The 21,305-nt window shown below is 41.1% G+C and overlaps 1 protein-coding gene across 1 annotated transcript in view; it reads right to left on the bottom strand.

Moving 5' to 3' along the window:
• Window positions 1–21,305, bottom strand: part of Emb (embigin) — a 49,883-nt gene that overhangs the window by 5,303 nt on the left and 23,275 nt on the right. The window contains exons 3-8 of the mRNA XM_048443059.3: window positions 17,260–17,452; window positions 16,963–17,051; window positions 8,705–8,832; window positions 5,513–5,792; window positions 2,950–2,983; window positions 470–527 (exon numbers count right to left, since the gene is read on the bottom strand). Of these exons, the coding sequence (XP_048299016.3) occupies window positions 470–527; window positions 2,950–2,983; window positions 5,513–5,792; window positions 8,705–8,832; window positions 16,963–17,051; window positions 17,260–17,452 (782 nt within the window). The remainder of the gene's footprint in view (window positions 1–469; window positions 528–2,949; window positions 2,984–5,512; window positions 5,793–8,704; window positions 8,833–16,962; window positions 17,052–17,259; window positions 17,453–21,305) is intronic.

Below are 21,305 nucleotides of genomic sequence, written 5' to 3'. Positions count from 1 at the left end.
CTGCCGTGCGATTCTATAATAACTTCCAATCGTTTTAGCAAAGCAAAGGAGTGCTAGAAAGCAAGCTTGCCATCTACTGGCAAAGCAAGTGCGAACACTGATGAACTAAGACCGTTAAGAATTAATTAAGGAAATTATCTGTGATGGACAAATTCATTGCATCAACCATATGGAAGTCTATGAGAATAAAATCAAAGAATACAGAAAGTCTGAGCTGAGAAAGTTAAAATTACACAAAAGCTTTAATCCCAGCACTCAGGGGAGCTGAGAAAGGAGAGCTACCACCTATTCTCTGGTAGAAAAGGATACCATTAATTTTTGTAAAGTCCATATTTTCTCCTAAATAAATGTAAATAAGTGTGCTCAAGCACGGTGAACTAGGTCTTCTATGAATCTGAAAAGGGTAAAGTTTAATAGCCTAATATGTTTAATTTCGCCTTTTCCTATGGTTTAGAAGTAAGTAACTTACATTTTTTCTGAGCCTGGGGGCAGCATTGTTTTCTATACCATTGCTATCATCTGATTTCCTGTATCAAAAACAAAAAGGAGAATCACCAGATGTTCACGATGCAGACAATTAAGTCAGTGTAATATTTTACACCACACTGGATGCAAACTCTAAAATGTCAGTGCACACTCAATTCATTCTTCCTAACAGTGTTCTACTTGTAATGTTGACTTTTCTCATGCCAATGCTTAGGGAGAACCTACTGCCATGGGCATGACAGCAAAGACTTGCGTGATCTAAGCAGAGGGAGAACTACAAGAGTAGGGTCGTGGGCATGCACGCAACTGTGGTCTCTCACAGTATTCTAAAACATGCAAGGTAACAGTCAGTAGGGAGCTCAGCCAATTTGTATGAGAGAAGTCATAATTTGACGGCTATTACATTAAATTAGAAGCTGCATATGGCCTTTTGTATCAGAACAAGACTATTAAGGATGGACTTTGGATTCTTCAGCATGACTGCACGAGCAAACCATTGAGCACAGTGAATACCACTAGAGACGTGGGCAGACCCACGCTCATGAGGCTGTTGTCATCAAGTAAAATCAGCCAACCAACCATGCATGTCAAAACTGGAGTGTAGAAATCATGGATGGTGGGACAATAATCAAATAAATGAGTTTACTCCTCATTGAGTTCCTTGAGAGAAGCCATGGCTTTTGATGTTATATATTTATTATTGTTTAAATCATTTTTACCAAGAAACTACAAAAGACCAGGGTTACCAAAGCACATAAATATACATAAAAACATATCAGTTATATAACACAACAAAATGTTTTCTGTGAAAAAAAATTAGTTACTAACTAAATTAACTAGGCTACCTAAAATGAACTATAACAATGGAACAAAAGAGGGAGAACATGTATGTTATTCCAATTTAAAGTAGAAGGTATAAAATAACTTTATATTATAAATAAAATCTTGTTGACATTGCTTTTAAGATGTTTGGGGGTCATTGAGTGGGGTAAGCTGTGGTAATAAAAATTAAATCACAGAGAATTGATAGTCCATTCTGGCAGCAGAGCAAATCAGGATGCAGCCCCAGCCCCTAGTGACCACAGGAGTGGTCAGAGGCAAGGGCCATGATCGGATGAGCAGAAAGAGCAGACATTAAGAGAACGCAGTTTAACTGTCTTCATATTCATGAATGGCTGTCACACGCTTTATGAACTTTAAAAAATAAGATGACCAATAAATAAATAAGAATTGGGGTGATTTAAACTTCAACTTATAATTTTGTGTCCTTAACTTGGAAGCACATATCCTGTTGGTTCATTTTTACCTACTATGTATGAACTGGGGCCAAAAGCCTCTTTGACTATGGCTACAAGTATATGAAGAACCACACATCCACCATCTTGTTGGGCATGGGGGCCCCTTTCAAGGTCAAATTCTCAGTTGTCTTAGTTTGATCTCTTATTCTGTTTCTCAGATTTTAGTTCCTTCCCTGGCAGCCTTTATTCTCCAGTTTGGAAGAAGTAGTCCACCATCCCCAAACCAAAGTAGATCAATTGCCCTTTTATTTATCAATTGCCCAGCTATACTCAGAGCTATTCCCAGCTATCTCTGAAGAGATCTGTAAAAGAAAAAAACATGAGTTCTCTCAAAAGTAATTCTCAAAGAATCCTAGGTGAGTGATTTTCATTGTGATAAAATCAGAACCACTGGAAGATGTTTTCAGAAAATCCAGGTTCCATACCCAACCTAAGTGGTTCTTTCTGATCTGGGGGATCTAGTGAGGCCTGAACACTGAACTAACACTCTCTCTCTCTCTCTCTCTCTCTCTCTCTCTCTCTCTCTCTCTCTCTCTCTCTGTCTCTCTCTCTCTCTCTCTGTCTCTCTCTCTCTGTCTCTCTCTCTCTCCCTCTGGATGTTTTGCCATGGTGCATGTGTGTCCCATGTGTGTGCACATGCCTCCAGAAGAGAACACACTAGATACCCTAGAACTGGCTATAGACTGTTGTGAGCTGCCATGTGGCTGCCAGGAATTGAACCCATGCCTTCTAGAAGAGCATCAAATTCTCTTAAACCACCAAGCCATCTTTCTAGCCTCAAGAACATTGTATTAAAAAGCTTCAGTGATCAAAACTACAACCAAGGTAAAGACTCATTTAAATAAATTAATACATATGGTTACTGTGCTCCAAAGTCTGTCCCAAGCAGTCATACATAAATTATCACTAATTCAACAAATGTGTGTAGGAGCACCATGATGAACCTGTCTTGCAGAGATGAAACCAGAAGCACAGAGCAGCTATTAATGGAGGGGTAGACTCTGGGTATCACACTTCAATATCCCAAACATGTATACAGAAAACAGCATGCACACCAATACGTTCTTGGCATTTTTTCTTGTTTCTATCTGTACACACTTCACATAATTTTGTATTTATCTGTATTTTACCCGAGTGAGGAAAAAGAAATAAAAAAACTACTTACAACTGTTCAATTTGTTCAAATTCTTTCCCATCATCTGTATAAAGACAAAGAAAAAGGATATGACACTTAAGCATGCAATGCTATGTTACATGTTCAATTCAACCTGCTCCTAACAACTTTTCCATGGAAAGGGGAGAAGTGCCACCTTTGATAGCTGTGCCTCCCTAATTCCCTTGTAACAGGACACCAGATACTATCTGAGTCTCTGGTCAAAACTGTTTGGCACCCTGGGATTTTTTTCCCTAAAACTATATAATGAAAATCACACACACACACACACACACACACACACACACACACGTGTATACACGCACATATACATACACATACATAAACATATATATTTAAATGGCATCATACATGAAAAGCATACATATACGTGTATGTGTGTATACATACACCCATATATATACACATACACACATACATAAACATATATTTAAATGGCATCATATATGAAAATCATACATATATGTATGAAAATCAGAAAAGAATACAGAAAACATGTTTACTGGCAGGTTTTTTGTATCAACTTGACACAAGCTAGAGTCATCAGAGAGGAAGGAGTCTCAGTTGAGGAAATGCTGCCATTAGATCCAGTTGTAAGGCGTTTTCTCAATTATTGAACAATGTGGGAGGGCCCAGCCCCATGGTGTGTGGTGCCATCCCTGGGCTGGTGGTCCTGGGTTCTATAAGAAAGCAGGCTGAGCAAGCCAGGAGAAGCAAGTCAGTAAGCAGCACCCCTCCACAGTCTCTGCATCAGCTCCTGCCTCCAGGATCCTGCCCTGCCTTCCCCCAGTGATGGTCTGGGATCTGGAAGTGTAAGCCAAATAAACCTTTTCCTCCCCAACTTGCTTTCGGTCGTGGTGTTTTTCTCACAGCAAAAGAAGCCCGAACTAACACAACGTGACAATTTCTATCATGGGTTTCTCATCCAATAGTCCAACAGACAAGGGTTTAAAAGAGCAACCCTATGGCAACCTGGACTTTAGGCACTGAGAATCTAGGGAGTGGATAAAATACTTTTAAAATGGAGATGGGGAGAGAGCTTAGTCACAAAGTGTCTGCTGTAGAAGCATAAGGCCCAGAGCTCAATTCCCAGAACCTGCATAAAAAGCCAGACAGGGAGAGGGAGACAAGACAACCCATGGAGCGCAGTAGCTGCCGCTCTAGCCTAATTGGTAGGCACCAGGGTAATGAAAGCCCGTATGTCAAAAAGGAGTGGAGAGAGCATTCCTAAATAAGTTTATACTCCGACCTCCAAACACACACATGCACACACACACACACACACACATATGAGCACCCCCACACAAAAACAAAAGCAATCCCCCTGATGCAAATGATCAAAATGAATTATCTAAATGAAAAAAAAATCTGAGACCATTTACATTAAAAAAATCCAGTCTTTCCATAATATTCCAACATCAACATTCTTGAACTGCTGCACAGTGGCACCAAGAGAGGAAACACTTTAATTTTAACACTAACATTTTTGAGGCAGATGGAACAAAGGCCAAGAATCCAGACTCAGAGACCATTACCATCATGGTTACAAGTATAGATATTGGTCCAAATAAGAATTTTTTTTACAGACCATTTTTACTTATTGTGTGTGTGTGTGTGTTCATGTGTATATTTGTGTATGTGCACATTTATATAGTGTGGATACATGTGTGCACACTGTAGTCTGGCTGTGAAGGTCACAGCATGACCTCAGGTGTCTGTCAGTCTTTGGCTTCTGCGCTGATTGGGCCTTCCTGCTATTTTCCACTGAATATGCCAGGCTAGTTGGCCTACAAGCTGCCAGGGGTCTGCAGCCTTTACCTCCCTCCTCTGCACATGGGCAGTAAGATTCTAGCTGCTCATGCTATGCACCTGGCTTTATACATAAGTTCTGGAGTTTCTCATACCTGTGCAACAAATGCTTTTTCCTCAGTGAGCCGTCTCCCCAACCCAGCCCCAGAACTTGTAAGAGACTATGTGTTAGGCCATAATACACATCCTAATGAAGTGATAATGTGGAAACCGAGGCAGAGATCCACATCTAAGCACTGGGCCGAGCTTCCGCAGATCAGTCAGAGAGGGAGGAACAATAGTATGAGCAAAGGGGTCAGGACCATGATGGGGACACCCACAGAAACAGCTGACCTGAGCTAGTGAGAGCTCACTGATTCCAGACTGACAGCTGGGGAACCTGCATAGGACCAAACTAGGCCATCTGAATGTGGGTGACAGTTGTGTGGCTGAGGCAGTATGTAGGGTCACTTGCAGTGAACCAGGATTTATCCTTGCTGCTTAACCTTGGAGCCCATTCCTTTGTGGGGGGGATACCTTGCTCAGCCTAAATATGTGGGGAGGGTCTTAGCCCTGCTTCAAAGTGATTTACCAGAATGTTGACTCCCCATGGAAAGCCTTATCCTCTCTGAGGAGTGGATGGGGGTGGGGTGGGGGGAAGGTGAAGGAGTGGAAACTGTGTTAGGTATGTAAAATGAAAAAAGATCATTTAAAGAAAATAAATTTAATGAAGCGATAATGTAATAGAAAAAGTGAGAACTCCTACCTGGGTCATGCTTTTTTTTCTGTGTGTACACTTCACAAAGCAGAATGATAGCCACTAGGAGAATAACTTCGGCGATTATTGCGAGAAACGGCTTCAGGGGCACCATGAAACTCAGCACAACCAGCTCAATGTGTTCTTCGCTCTCCCCTAACTGGAAGGCCGCTCGGCACCAGTAGGAGCCCCCATCTTCCTCCAAAAGATGCTTTACCCTGAGTCGTGTCTCATTAGCATAGGATCCATTTATAACATACTTATCATTCTTGTGAACATCAATAGGAACCTAATGCAAGGAGACATTAAAATCCTTACAGAATGCAAAAAGAGAGACAAGTCCCATGAGATCTCATTCTGGGCAAAGCTATAAGTCAGAGCCAAGGAAAAACCACTTACTGGAAAGGAGCATATTAAAATTTATGAGTCTTTGCAGGAGGTTAGTGTTCCAGCAGCAAGCAAGAGAAAAAGTCTGCTCCGCTATGAGGACTCAGCCCTGAATCTACATATATATGTCTAGGTCGTCATTAGTAAACGTTAGGTGGAAATCCAAGGCAGAAAATTCCCAACCATCTTGGCTTCCATTTCTCACATATCACTAGCTCTCCACAAACAGAGGCAAGCACATAAGGAAACAAAACACCTACTTCTAAAGATATTATTCTGATCAGTCCTGATGATAGACCACCAAGCTGACCACCTGAGTTCCCTACACTAAAAGTGCAGTTGAAATCTTCAAGGCTTCTAAGCTGATGCCCTCCAGTGACCAGCTCTCTCGTCCTAGACCTCTGTTCCTTCCTTTCACGTCCCTGTTTCTTTCTCTCTTAGGTAAACTGGCTTCTGAGAGCTTCTGGGTTTTCCTCCTGCTCCCAAAGTCATACTGGGAAGCTGTTATACTTAATCTAAATTAAATTTTATTCTCAGGACATTTGATGTCTTCACTGTTCTATCATTCAACTGAAATGTTCAAGAAATGCTAATCTGCATACAAATGTTCTCAAATTATCCAAGGACGAATTCTCTACAAATGTATTTGCCAAAAGAAGGGAGGGAAGAAAGAAAGGAAGGGAGGGGGAGGGAGGGAGAAAGAGAGGAAGGAAAGAGGGAGGAAGGAGGGAGGGAAGGAAAAAGAACGACCATGACCTATCAATATATACACAGTCAGCACAGTCTGTAATATTCATGACACAAACCACCACATAAATCAGAGATAATAAATCAAAGGGCTGAATTTTAAGAAAGTACAGAGCTAATTGTAATACAGATGGTGACTTACATTTTGAAATGGTACTTGACTTAAAATGATGACCTGTGACCCCCTCCCTGCCCCTGTCTTACAATTGATCATGATCAGGCTAAATGCTAAAAGAAGAGGAGAATGATTCACACAGCAAACCCAGAAAACAACTTTAATATAAAATGACTTAGGCTCTACTTTGTTGGCTAACACACACGCATGAATAAATTAGGCTATAGATTTCAAACATCACAACTGCTATTTGTTTTTATAATTTATATTTTAAAAACATTTGTAGATACCTGTCCTGATCACCAATAAGACAAAGGGCAGAGGATTCACTGTTTATGCCGACCCCTGCATGATCTAGAGCTATTTTCTTGAAACATTAAAGCAAAGTTAGCACAGAAAAGATGAGCTCCTTCCAAAGCCCTTCTTCCATTGTCCACAGTCCCAACTTTATTTCAGTGGGAATCTAATACCTCATTGAAAGACTGGTTCTGTTTCATATGTCTCATCTAGAATTACAGCTTTTCGTTAATAGGACTTTAATTTGAATACTCATTAGCAGCACGGCAAGAAAGGGACACTCCCCCCCCAGCACCATGCCCCATGTTTCAAGCTCTTTGAAGCTAGCTGGGAAAGGACAGGACATCAGCAATATTTTATTCACTGAATACTCTTGTTTTCTTCAGATCAGCTCTGTGAAGCCAATTGTCTTATATGTATGAGCCTTGAAATCCACTTCTTTCCAATGTGTGAAGTACAAAGGACTGAGGACACTTAACAACTAAGATTTCAGTTTAAGAAACCAAATTTCCATTCATTGTTTCTAAATGGTGCCGAGACGTTGGCTCCCACGTCAGATATTTCAGGAGACAAACCGGAAAAGTGCCTGGGATTTCTTTTTCCCCCTAGTTAGTGACAAGAAGTCGAAGCAGGGCTTTTCTGGTGAAATTACTTCTAGCCTGGTCAATTAAAAATGTTTTGGTTTTGCCTCATTATGTAGTCTGGGATAACACTGAAACCTCTATGCATGGCCTTGAAAACACAATGATCACCGAGCTTCAGCTTCCCACAGGTCCGGGATTACAGGCACATCCATTAAACCAGGTAAAAATTCTCTCTCCTTTTACTTTAAGTTTTGTTTTGTAGCAGAGACTTGCTTTGTAACCTTGGCTCTTCTGGCTTTAACTGGCACCATCTCTTTGGTGCAGGTTTACCTCAAATACATGGCAATCCTCCTGCCTCAGTTTCTTTGGTACTGGGATTAAAAGCACACACCACTGTGCCCATCCTGAAAGCAAATTTTGATTTTCTTTCAAAGACTTTAAATTTCGAAACCTAAAAAGAAAACAATGTAGGATCCAATAAAACACTAAGATCTTCTTCACACATACTATGCCATGTGCTGAAAACATTCATCAACTCCATTTATCACTGTGTGCTCTTGCAAACTATAAACTATAACAGAAGTGCTTGTCTCCCTAGGACTGAGTCAGCTAGAATACTCTTTATGAACTAAATGGCTTCTTGTTTTCTTTTCTTCAACCCCAAGAAAAAAACATCTTCCATGTGTGTGTGTGTGTGTGTGTGTGTGTGTGTGTGTATACACACATATACACATACACACACACACGTGTATACATGTCTGTGCGGGTGTTTGAGCACATTTACGTGTGATGAATGTGGAGGCTGGAGATAAACACCAAGTGCCCTTCCTCAATTGGCTTCCACTTCGTTTTAGAGACAGAGTGTTTCACTAAATCTGAAATTCACCAGCAAGACTAACCTGGTTCAGCAAGCCAGGAATCGCCCTGTCTCCATCTCCCTCATGCTCGAATCATAGGCATGCTCCATTTCTTATATGGGTACAGGGGATCGACACTCCGGTCCCTCCTACTAAAGGACAAGCACTGTGACCAACTGAACAGCCTTCCCAGCCCCAGCACACACGATCTTACCTGTACACTTCCATTACTCGTGTACCAAGTCCAATTTAAAGGAAGACCATTGTGACATTCACACTTCAGGACGGTAGAATCCCCCACGTAAGTGATCAACGGCTTGTTTTTCCCATGAACGCCGGGTACTAAGAGGAAGGGAGAAAAGTGTTTATTACTGAGACTGTTTAATCAAAAGAAATGGACTAAACTTGACTCTCTCTACTTCATCAACCAATGCACCGTTTTCGTCACGCAGTTCTGATTGTACATACAATGAAACCACCTTGTCGCCATTGGAGATAGCAGCAGTGGTAGTAGAAGTGGTTGGAAAACCCCAGTGGGATTGTCTGCAGTGTTCCACGGAAGGAACAGCCTCCAGTGATTAAAATTAGAACCATTCCAAGCTTGCAACAAAGGATGACATGCTTGAGATAAGAAGCTTCCTGTTTCCAAGGCTGCCCTTTCTTCTCACTGACTTCGATAGCAGGACACTTCTTCATAGCCTTACCCTCACGTTGCACAAGTAAAAAAGCAAAAAACATTCAGGCTAGAAAATCTTTTAATTGGCGCAAATTTGTAAACAGCCAGCAGAGTTAGAGAAAGTGATAACACAAAGGAACAAAGGAAAATCAAGGGGAAGAGGGCGTGGCTTGCCGGTAGAGCGCTGGCCTCCAGTGCACAGAGCTCCGCCTTGCATGGCAGCAGTGTCAAGGGGAAAATTAAAGGGCATTTTAAAAAATGAGATTTAGATACATATTTATTTCATGTCAAAAGGACACATACTAACATTATGATGGCAAATTTCTTCGTCAAGAAAGTTTGAAGCCTATACAATCCGAAACAATGCTGGAGAGGACAAATGAACAGAAGTGTTGTCAATGAAAAGTCACGAGGTGACAGTCGTCCCTCATCGTTCCCACACTGACTGTGAAGATGGATCCTTAAAGATATTTGTTGATTTTTCTTTTTCCTAGTTTCTCTAATTTTAAGTCCTTTTTAATTTTGTGTTTCCCAAGGGTTTATTAAGCTAATCAGCAAGGATAGATAAAACTAACTCAGCTAGATATAATTAGTCAGCAACAGATAACACTACAATGTCTAAATGTCATATTCGACACCATATTGTAGTGTGAAAATTTATAGGTAATTTTAATTTTCAGTGCAGAAATTAGAAAGATTTCAGCTGCCACAGCAAAGTCTCCAGATTAAACATGTTGTCCAAGTGTTTCTAAATTTTATACTACTGATATAACTGAGCGTTTGCATGACGCATGAGCTGTGAAGATGGAAAAGGGGAAAATATCAGTGATGACTGAAAAAGAAATTATGATGTTAATTAATCAGACAAGGAGCAAGGGTCAACAACAGTTTCTTCTGCGGGTTCTGTGCTCAGGTAAGCCGTGCACCAGCGACAGAGACCAGACTGCTGTAGTTTACTGTTTAAAGAGAACCAAAATCATTGGTTTTGATACAAGTATATAATATATGTATCTCATCCTTGTCCTCTTTGGGGCTACTGATCAGCAGTGTGTAATAAGGCAATGTCAATACTAAAGAAATACGTGGATAATGAAGGAGGCCACCCATGAAGATATAAGTGCTTCCACAAGGAAATAATGACAGACAGGCAATCTCTAAATCAGAGGGTTGAAGGTTTGAATCTCTGGCATTTACATAGTCTCTGGCATTTGAATTTTCAGTCCCCAGTTGGTGGCTGTTTGGGGAGGATCAGGGTTGCCTTGCTGGAGGCAGGTTTTGAGAGCTTAAAGGCGTTCACCCCGGAAGTTTGCCTTTTTTTTCCCTGCTTCCTGCTTGAGGTTTAAGATGAGAGCCCTCACTTCTTCTGCTCCAGTCGCCATGCCTGCTGCTGGATGCCACACTTCCTGCCATGATGGACTCTTAAACCTCGAACACCACCAGCACAAATCATCAACTCTTTTGTATATAAGTCCTGGTCATGGTGTTGCCACACTGACAGGAGGAAACTAAGGCACTGGTTCTCACGCTTTTCACAACCACAGAAACATGTTTTGATTAAACTAAATGGACTATAATTTTACAGAAACCAAAAAGATGCCAACTACCAATCAGGCATTGCAGTAGAGGCAAGCACTTTATGACCTAACTGTCTAGGAGGAAGCTCTGCCTCAGCTCCCACTCCTCCCTCTCCTAACCCCCCAGACAGGCGGCCAATGGTCAGCTCTCCCCCACTCCCCTGCCCCCAAGAAAGGCCGCCAACGGTCAGCTCCTCCCCCGAGATGGCATTTAAGACCCCATAAGGCCCCCTCCTCTGGAGCGTTCTCACGGTTTCCCCCTTGTGCCTTCTCCTTTTTCCTGGGACCACCTGGCCATGTTTTGCTCAGGTTAAACCTAGACTTATTAATTTGGCCTGATCTGTCTTATTTCATCGGGAGTTACTCACTAACCTGGGGATTTTTACTTATCAATAACTACGAGACAGGATTAGAGATGGTGGGTGTATGCGACCAGATGAAGGAGCTGGGATTCCCATTATCCCACCCAGAAGAGACAGAGCTGACCCCACTGGAGGAGCTCGGCATTCCTTTTGCTAACTACTCCCTCGCAGGCCTTACTGACACCTGCTCAACAGTAGATCCTTATGACAGCCTTCAAAGATCGGATATACGTGTATGGGAAGGAAGCCAACACAATGTTCCAATAACGTGATGAAGAGATTTAGGGCCAGGAAATAAATATCTGACAGATAATGACAGCTTTGAAATAAAGGTATCTGATGGGTAGTGCATTATTTGCTTGCTATGTTGTTGTAAAGGTTTAAATAAGAGTTCCTCAAATGGAAAGTGCTTGGTACATAATAACTGTCCCAAAGTTACAACTTTTATTGGGATTATGCCATGGCACAGCTCCCTTAAATCAAGCTTTCTATTATTAATGGTTATGCCCTTTACACGTAATGCCATTAGCCATCTTAATAAGAATAATTACTGTCCTGTGCGATTTTTAGGTCAGTTAGTCTTTTTGGAGCAGAGGAGAGATAAGGTCTACAGGGAAAATTCATCTATGTATATTTTCGAACTGTGTCGATGTCTGAAATCACCCAAGAACAGGGAGAACTTTAAACTGAGTCTCTCTGTGAATCACCCGCACCATCTGGAATGGGCAATGATGAAGATGAAACGCGATGAGTAAATAGGGGGGAAAGGAGAAGAGTGGGAAATACTAGCTCTGGACCCCAGTGAGTCCCTAGTCCATTCAAATACCACAAAGGAGACAACCCCTCAGTGAAGCCATGGGACAAGTTCTCCTACTGTTCTGGCCACACAGCTAAGTGCTAGGTAAGATTATGTATGCATGTTGTAGTCCTGCATAAATTATAACAACTTAAACCAGGATGCCCAGCTAGGTGCTGACTCATAACAAGAAATCAAACTGGATAAAAAGATCAAAACAAGCCTCCTTCTAGACATATGTAATATGCGGCACAGATAGGATACATGGGAAAAAAAATCACTTTACATATGATTATGAAACCTAAAAGTAAAACAGAAATACCCCACTTACAACATACTGTTTATAATGAGAAAAAGACAGAAAAAAAAGTCGTTAGCAATTTGATAAAACCAAGAACTAAAATTTTAAGAAAATAATTTCAATCTAAATGTACCTAAATGGAAAGGGGGTGTTTAAGAGGCATCTCTCCTGTAGGTGTTCTGCCCTAAGTTAGGCTACTATGTGCCAACATCATCTGTCTACCGCCTCAGAACTCGTTTATAAATCCAGATGGTTCCGAAGCTGAGGAAAACAAGCACTATGAGAAATTGGAAGCCGTTCTCAGATCCAAGGGAATAGCAGAGCATCTGTCTTGATACTGATGTAACAAGGATATTTTTAAGTTATTGAGGAAAAGAAAATGATTAAATGTCAAAATGTTAAAGGCTCAGTTGGGTGGAATCCCAGAACATTTTATTCTGATTTGTTTCTTAGGGCACGGTCAATTTCTTCACTAAAAACTGATGGCGAGAGCCGCCAAAGGCTGGGCAATGGTCTGTGGACTAAGGTCTCCATTAAATTCTATATAAATTCCTTCCTTTCATTCAACACTGCGGTTTCTAGCCTCAGAGAGCAGAACTGGCAAGACTTACTCATATTGCAGCACGCGGACTCGTCTGTTCTCTAGAACTGGGAACTGAGAGACATAAGTAATTCCATCCCTGTTGATTCTTGTTTTTTCCCAGTTCGGATGAATGCGCTCCCTTCTCCATAGCTGTAAGCACTAAACTGAGTTCGGGTTGTGGAGGGACAGATTGTTTTACTTTGACTGAAGCTAGTAAGCCATAGCTGGGAAGGAAGGAAGGAAGGAAGGAAGGAAGGAAGGAAGGAAGGAAGGAAGGAAGGAAGGAAGGAAGGAAGAAAGGAGAGAGGAAGAGAGGGAGGGAGGAAGGAAGTAAGGGAGAGACAGAGGGATAAGGAAGGAAGGAAGGAAGGAAGGAAGGAAGGAAGGAAGGAGAAAGGAAGGAAGAAAGGAGAGAGGAAGAGAGGGAGGGAGGAAGGAAGTAAGGAAGAGACAGAGGGATAAGGAAGGAAGGAAGGAAGGAAGGAAAGAAGGAAGGAAGGAAAGAAGGAAAGAAGGAAAAAAGGAAGCAAAAGAGCTACACACGCTGGCAAGTCTTCCCAAGAATTGAAACAAGCATGGTTTATATTCCTGGCTAGAAAATAATCACATGATCTAGCTCCGTTTTTATGCATGGTTCCCTATCTGTGGTTTTTGCTATGAAGAAGGAAGACTGGAAAGTTCGAGACTCAGTTGTTCCCAGACATCCTGACAAAGCACCCTCAACCTCCTGGCTCCACACCACCTTCTCACCGGGCTTCTGGACAAATTATCCAGCATTTGGTGAGCTCTATAACTGATGTAAAATATGGTAACACCAAATGTTTGAGTGCTGGTGGTTCATGTTAGGGAGCAGAGGGCTCACTGTTGTTTTGAAAGGTTTCAGTTAAAAAAAGCTACAGATCAAACATGGGGATCAGAACTTGCCTATCCTTTTCTGAAACCACAAGGTCCCCTCCAAACCAGTGCTTTGAAAGCACTGGTTTACTGACTTCCTGTGCCAGGCTCAGCTCACCAGTAGGGAAACACTGCTCCGGAGCACAGCTTCTAAAGCCAGCATTAGTGAGGGCCACGGTCCTGCTATCCCAAGCACTCTATCTTCTGGACACTCTACTTCTCAAACTCGGCATGGGTCTTAGTTAGGGTATCTATGGCTGTGATGATACACCGCGACCAAAAGCAAATCCGGAAAGAGGGTTTATTTCAGTTTACAACTGTTGGATCTCTAAGCGAAATCAGGACAGGATCTCAAAGCAGGACAAGAACCTAGAGGAAGGAACCGTGGCCAATGCTGGGGAGGGATCCTGCTTTCTGTCTTGTTCAGGTTGTTTTCTTACAGTACCCACACCAAACCAGGGTTGACACTACCTCTGGTAGTGGTGCCGCGATCCTTTAATATGGTTCCTCATGTTGTAGTGACCCCCCAACCATAAAGTTATTTCCTTGTCACTTCATAACTAATTTTGCTGCTTGTTATAAACTGTAATGTAAATATCTAACATACAAGATATCTGATAGGTGACCACCCCTCCCAAAGGGGTCATGACCCACAGGTTGAGAACCACTGACCAACAGTGACCAAGGTTCTACCACATTGAACCAACAACGAAAAACTGCACCACAGCCTTGCCCACAGGTCAATCTGGTAGGTGCATTTTCTCAAATGAGGTTCCCACTTTCATAATAACTAACTTGTGTCAAGTTGACAGAAAATTAGCTAGCACGACATGCTTCTTCCTCAAGATTAGGCCGTGCTTTAGCAGGGAATTGGATGTTGAAATACAACCAAGAGACTAATGCATATTCACAAATTAAGAATCAAAAGTGGGAAAGTCAATTTTGTGACTAAGGGTGGGGGAGCAGGAGGAACTCTACTGTTCAGTAAAGTTCCATGACGGAGATGCTCGGGACACATAATGGGCAGGGAGAAAGGGTGTTTCAAGAATCGGGCACCCTATAAGAGCTGGCTAAGAAACCATGGATGTGCTATTAAGCAAGGCCATCTGAATGCTGGGATATGGCTGCAGCCCAAATAAATGACACTGGGTGACGATGCAGAAGCAGAGAAACTGAAATACTGAAACCAAAATCCCTTTCTCCTGTTCTCTTCTGTGCCAATCAAACAGAGATTTAGAGTCTGGCTAAACAAAAGAGGCTTTTTCTAAAGCTGTCCAGCTTTCATCTGCTCTGCTCAGTATGATTCTCAATAATCAATAATTTCATGTACGGAATTGAATTATACATATTAGATACATATTTATATTATATTGTAGATAGATGATAGACAGACAGATAGATAGGCGGTGTGTGTTTGTGATAGAGGTTGTTACTGGGTAGCCCTGGCTGGCCTAGAATTTGATACATACAAGGTATAACAGCAATTTCTGCAACTGAAAAGACCAAACTGTATAATTACAAGGATGTATTATAATTTTCAAGTTGGAGTAATTTAAAACAAAAAAATATCCTGAGTGTGAATATACAGGGTGATGTGGGATTTCCCTCTGTATGCTGTGATTAACATTAATGAATAAAGAAACTAAATAAATAAAGATGGTGATGTACTTAATTGGAGTATTTTTTTATTACTGAAACTATTTATGAAGGTTAAAAAAACCTATTAAGCCAGGAAGTGGTAGAACACACCTTTAATCTCGGCATTCAGGAGGCAGAGACAGGTGGATCTCTATGAGTTCGAGGCCAGGCTGATCTACAGACCAAGTTCTAGGGCAACCAGGGATACACAAAGAGAAATGCTGTCTTGGGAAAAAGAACAAAACTACTAAACTAGGGTATGGTTTAGGCTGCCACTATAAAGATCAATTTTTTAAAATTAATTTACAAAATAAAAAGTTAAAAGTTAAATATAATAAATTATAAACTTAGAAACATTTTTAATTAAATTTAGCCGTGGATGGGTGTGCTGTGTTTTAAAAAGTTCTATGGTAGCACACGGCTTCAGAATCACTCACTTCTCCTTTGCCGGATCAATTCCAGTCCAGCAAATTTATCCACAAAAGTGCTCTTCTCACATGGACTGTATCCATCTTTTATGCCGTATTTTATATGTTTAAATAAACACGTCTTTCTTCGTGTTATTCTGCACAGTGACCTCCTGGATATGGTTCTAGCCTAGGCACTGCAGACGCTACCACGCAGCCAAGGCCTGTGGTGGGCCAATACTCTTCCCAGGCTCACACACAGAACGCTGACGGGGAATTGGTGCACGTGAAGCATCTCTGTCTCTAGGAGACACGTGACTGTGTTCTGAAATACCCATGCTTAATGACGCAACACTCAGGCACCACTGCGCATCAGAGGTAGATGAGACTTTTACAGTCCTCTGAACTCCAAGTCTTGAAGACACTGATATTAGTATCAAGCGATTGTGTATCATCTCAGTCTGGGAATGTAGCAACTCATAATCTTGATGGCTTTCTTTTAGGCCACCAAGCAGTTCCCAATCATGACACAGAGACTTATTATTAGTTATGAATACTTGACCTTATCTTGGCTCTTTATCTGTTTCTCTTCATCTACATGTTGCCGCGAGGCCTTTTACCTCTTACTTTTCTTTCTTTCTGTTTGCCCTACTTTCCTGCTTCTTGTCTTGGCCTGGCTAAGGCTGCCTGGCTTCTGACCCCAGGTGTGGCCCTCTCTTTCCCTCCCTCAAGTCAAGATTTCTCCCCCTACTTATTCTCTCCACCTACCAGCTACGCCTGTCCAGCTACTGGCCATTCAGCTTTTTATCAGACTAATCAGGTGCCTTAGGCAGGCAAGGTGAAACAATTACGCAACTAAACAAATGCAACATAAACCAATACAACACATCTTTACACTGTTAAGTGCAGCATAAATAAATGTAGCACACTTTTACATCATTAGAGTAATATTCTGAAATAGAAGCTAACAAATAAATTTAAGACATTTATCAGAGTTATGAAAACTTTGGCAGCTGACCTTTTGAACTAAAATCTGTATTTTAAATTAAAAGATAGAAGAAAAAGATGGAAGAAAGCGATGGGTTGGGAAAGGCAAGACCACATTCAAGGTTATCTCCTAGAACTCAGTACAAAGTAAATGATTTTCTTTCAGTGGAACTACATTTATTATTATAGCAATTACTTAAAACTCAAAGGACATAGAAATCTGAGAACGTAAAGTTGTAGTTATAAATACTGACCTCTGATATTAAATGTTCCTCTGAGCTCCTTTTCTCCATCAAAGAAACAAGAATAACTTCCCATTTGCTTGCTATTAAAAATGATGAACCTAGTGATAATAAGAGTTATTAATACAAGCTTGGTTCTTACAAATATTTAATAAAATTGAAGTCGTTAATCAAACTTTTAAAACAAATAATTCTGTAAACAGGAAAATCAAAATGCTAGCATAACATTCAAATGCCCTCAAAAAGGACAAATGCTTAATCAGTAGAAACGTGTAGTTAAGCTGGCTATGTAGACCCTCGTGTACATACCTGTACTGACTGTACAAGGTGTTCCCCACTTTGGTTGTATTGAAAACATCAATATTCTCAAGTAATTCACCATCCTTTTTCCAAGTCACATTCACTGAGTTCAAATCCCCAGATGGCGTGAACTGGCATAAGAGCTCCAGGTCAGAAGGCTTTTCCAAAGTAATGTTTTTTTCTACTGGTGAACTGGACTCTTCTGTTCATTACAAAAAGAAACAAGAAAATGTGTTATGAAAAGTTATCTTTGCGGGCGAATTCAATATACGGCTCTGTATATATGAATGCCTTTTATAAATAACATGCATACAAATTATATAAATTTTCAGCAGCGGTCTACCGGCAAACACTTAACGCCCTTCATGTATCTGAAGACCAGCTCTTCGGCAACACAGCTCCGCTGCCCTTCTTTACTGTCCTTTATCAGCAAAGCTGAAGAAACGATCTCTTGTGGCATTAATGGGAGTCCAAAAGCCTAAGGCTGTCATATCTGTCTCCTGAATGAGACAGAGGAAAAAGCTTCTGAGAGACGTCCTGCACATGAGGTGACACGCACTGGCAGGGGCAGACCCGAGCACTGATTTCCCTCTGCTCAGGAAGTGTACACCCTTGGCAGTTACTGTAATATTTGAAGACTGAACTGATGGGCTAGCTTCCCTCACTCTCCATTTTCATAAAGATATGGAAAACTGTTTTGGCTATCCCGGGTCTTTTGAGCTTTCATATAAAATTAAAGATGATTTTTTTTCTTTCAGCCAGACAGTGGTGGCATACTCCTTTAATCCCAGGGCTTGGTGGCAGAGGCAAACAAAATCTCTGATTTCAAGGCTACCCTGGTCTACAGAGCAAGTTCCAGGACAGCCAGGGTTACACAAGAAACCCTGTCTTGAAACACCAAAAATAATGAGCACACAACTGCACACGCGCATGCACGCACGCACACGCGATAGCACACACACACATTCAGTTTCTGTGAATAACAGCAAAAAAAATTTTTGAAGGGGATTTCCCTGAATCTGTAGACTGTTTTTGGTAGGATGGCCATTTGTACAATATACATCCTACTAAACCATGAGCATGGGAAGTCTTTCTGTCCTCTGGCATCTTCAATTTCTTTCTTCAGTGCCTTCAAATTTTCATTATACAAGTTGTGTACTTCCTTTGCTAGATTTATTCCAAGATACTTTAATTTTTGAGGTTAATATTAATGATATTGCTTCCCCAATGTTTTACTCAGTGTGTTCATCGTATTATAATATTTTTATCTTATATTATATGTATTTTTATTACATATAAAAATACAGATTGTTATTGTATTTGTTTAAATTTTGTATCCTGCTATTTTGCTGAATGTGTTTATCAAAGGTAGTTTTCTGGCAGAATCTTTACGGTCCTTTATTTAAGAATCATATCATTTGCAAATAAAGATATTTTGACTTCTTCCTTTTTGTATCGCTTCCATACATCAAGTACCATGTTGAACAGGAGACAAGGGAGATTATGTCCTTGACTTATTCCTGATTTCGGTAGAAATGGTTATTTTCTCTCTTTTTCTCTGTTTAAGATAATATTGGCTCATGACAGGAATGGGTTACCTTTATGGGATTTGTTGACCAGTGAGGTCACACAGACCCTCAAATATGACAAGTCCTCAAAGATTGCCATAGTCCTGGTTATGCTCCAGAGCTCGACAGAAAAACCCTATTGCTGAGAGCATCATATATTTGAGTCCCGGACTTAAAAAACCCGGCTCTGGCCTGGAGCTTCACCGTCACCGGCTCGCTTTCACAGTGCTGAAAGCTTCTATACGTGCCACTGGAGGAGGAAAGAAATCAATCTGGCCCAGCTGTGGAAGCCACAAGCTGACATTACAACCTGCCTGGCAAGCTACACCAACTGGCACCACAGTGGCACAAATGCGGTGGGAGTAACCAGTTGCTTAGAGACAGACTTAAGGCCCATTCCTCAAATGAAACCAAACCTGGCAGCATTACCAGGTCCAAGCATCTGTGGGGAGACAGATATAGGCTGTAGGTGAGAACCCACTGCTGTGACTACCAAACTGGCCCCTGTGGATTCTCATTATTTTGTGCTTGTCTGAATGATAAGTGTCCCCTTATTTGGTCTCCAGCTGGCAGTGCTGTTTGGACAGGTGTAGCCTTGCTGGAGTAAATGCCACCAAGGCTTTGAGAGAATGTCACTGCTCCCTGGGATTATAAACTTTATTCTTGGTACCATTTTATACCTCTGCTTCCAGACCACAAGGAAGTGAGCAACTTCATTCCCATATGTTCTTCACCTATGACGTTCTGCCTGACCACGATTCAGAAACAATGGAGCCAGCCTCTCAAACCATGAAGCCAAATAACGCCTTCCTCCTGTTCTTATCACAGAAAACTTTCATATACATATATGGATATGAATATGCAAATATACACACATGTACTTTTTGAAGGGGTCCAGAATATAACAATAAAATACAAAACTTATTTTGAGCAAAGAGTATGAGTTTCTGAAATCTTTTAGGTAAACACTCAGAATGACTTGACTGTTGACAGTCTTCTCCTCAGGGCCAAGGAACACTCAGCAATAGAGAACTCTTACACCACGCCTGAAGCCTACATGACCACAAACCTATCATGTGTTCTATTGATTCTCCTACAGATGATTTACCTTTATCTTCCCATAAATAGCCTTTTGCTCCCTGTCCTTCCACTATTAAGATGTTAAACACATAAATGCGGAGACAAAAAAATATGTTAAGCAGAATGTCAAGCACAAGAATTGAAATGCAAATTTAAACTGAAACAGTTTATTTGTGTGAACTAAAGAAATGCTGACTTTATACAAGAAGAGTGAATAGAATCCTAGTTTGTTTTCTGTTGCTGGGATAAAACTTTCTGACCAAAGGCAATTTAGGAGAGAACGGGTTTATCTGGCTGATAGATTACATCCACCATCAGAGGAAGCCAAGGCAGGAGCCAGGCAGAACAGACTCAAAAGAGCACAGAGGGATGCTGCTTACTGTCTTTCTCTCCCTGGAGTTGACTAGCTTGTTTTCCTATAAAACCTGGTACCATATACCCAGAGGTAACAACACCCATGTCAATGATCAAGGAAGAAAATGGCCCACAGATACACCCACTGGCCAATCCAAAGGAGGCAACTCCTCAGCTGAGGATCCCCTATTTGATGACTCCAGTTTGTAACAAACTGACAAAAATTCAACACAAATAGCATTATCAGAGGCTGAGGAGGGTGGAGGCAAGGAGAGGGCAAAGGACAGTTAACAGGCATTGGGGTATGGGTAGATATTCCAATGCTCTATACCTCAGAATGATAACCAGAAAATGCAATTAACTGTGACCTTCAAAACAGCTAGTAGATTTTTGAATGCTACCAAAACATGATTTTTGTTTGAAGTGGGAATGGATTTGGCAATTACCCTGACTCGATTACCTTGTATCATGTAAAGGTCTCTTAAGCCATATTCAGAAGAACATCAAGACCATTTGACTCTAGTGTCGAACATCATCTGTCCATTTGCACAGACAGAGTCTTGCAAACCAAAAAGCAAAGTTATTTGGGCCATCTTTATTTCCTTTGGTAACCACTCACTGGCCACCACTGCATTTGATCTGACACCTCTGTGCTTCTGGATAAAAATCTTAGGTGTTCAGTGAATCCTGACTCACTGCTAGTCTCCACCTACTTGAAGGCTTAGAATAACATGTGTATCCTAGTGAAGATGCCCTCCTCACTCTGATAATCAGCTCTAGCTAATGGCTCCACCAAGGCAAACAGGAAATACATTGGCTCATGACTTTCTTTTGTTGTGTGACAACAGAAGTTTATGTGCCATCTTCCACTATGGAGTACTTCACTTAGGGTAACTTGAATCTGTGTTCTGGGCCACTGTGGCCTCTTATAACTACCTCAAAAAATTCCTTTTAAGCAAAATTGTTGTTTTAGATTGACAGTATATGCACACTTAAATATCTCACTGTATCTGATAAACGGTATGACTATTTTAGCAATTAAAATTTCTAATT

This window comes from Myodes glareolus, chromosome 15 (genome assembly GCF_982192425.1).
Source record: "Myodes glareolus chromosome 15, mMyoGla1.1, whole genome shotgun sequence".
In the NCBI taxonomy this organism is placed as follows: Eukaryota; Metazoa; Chordata; class Mammalia; order Rodentia; family Cricetidae; genus Myodes; species Myodes glareolus.
This window is presented reverse-complemented; position numbering and strand designations above follow the sequence as displayed.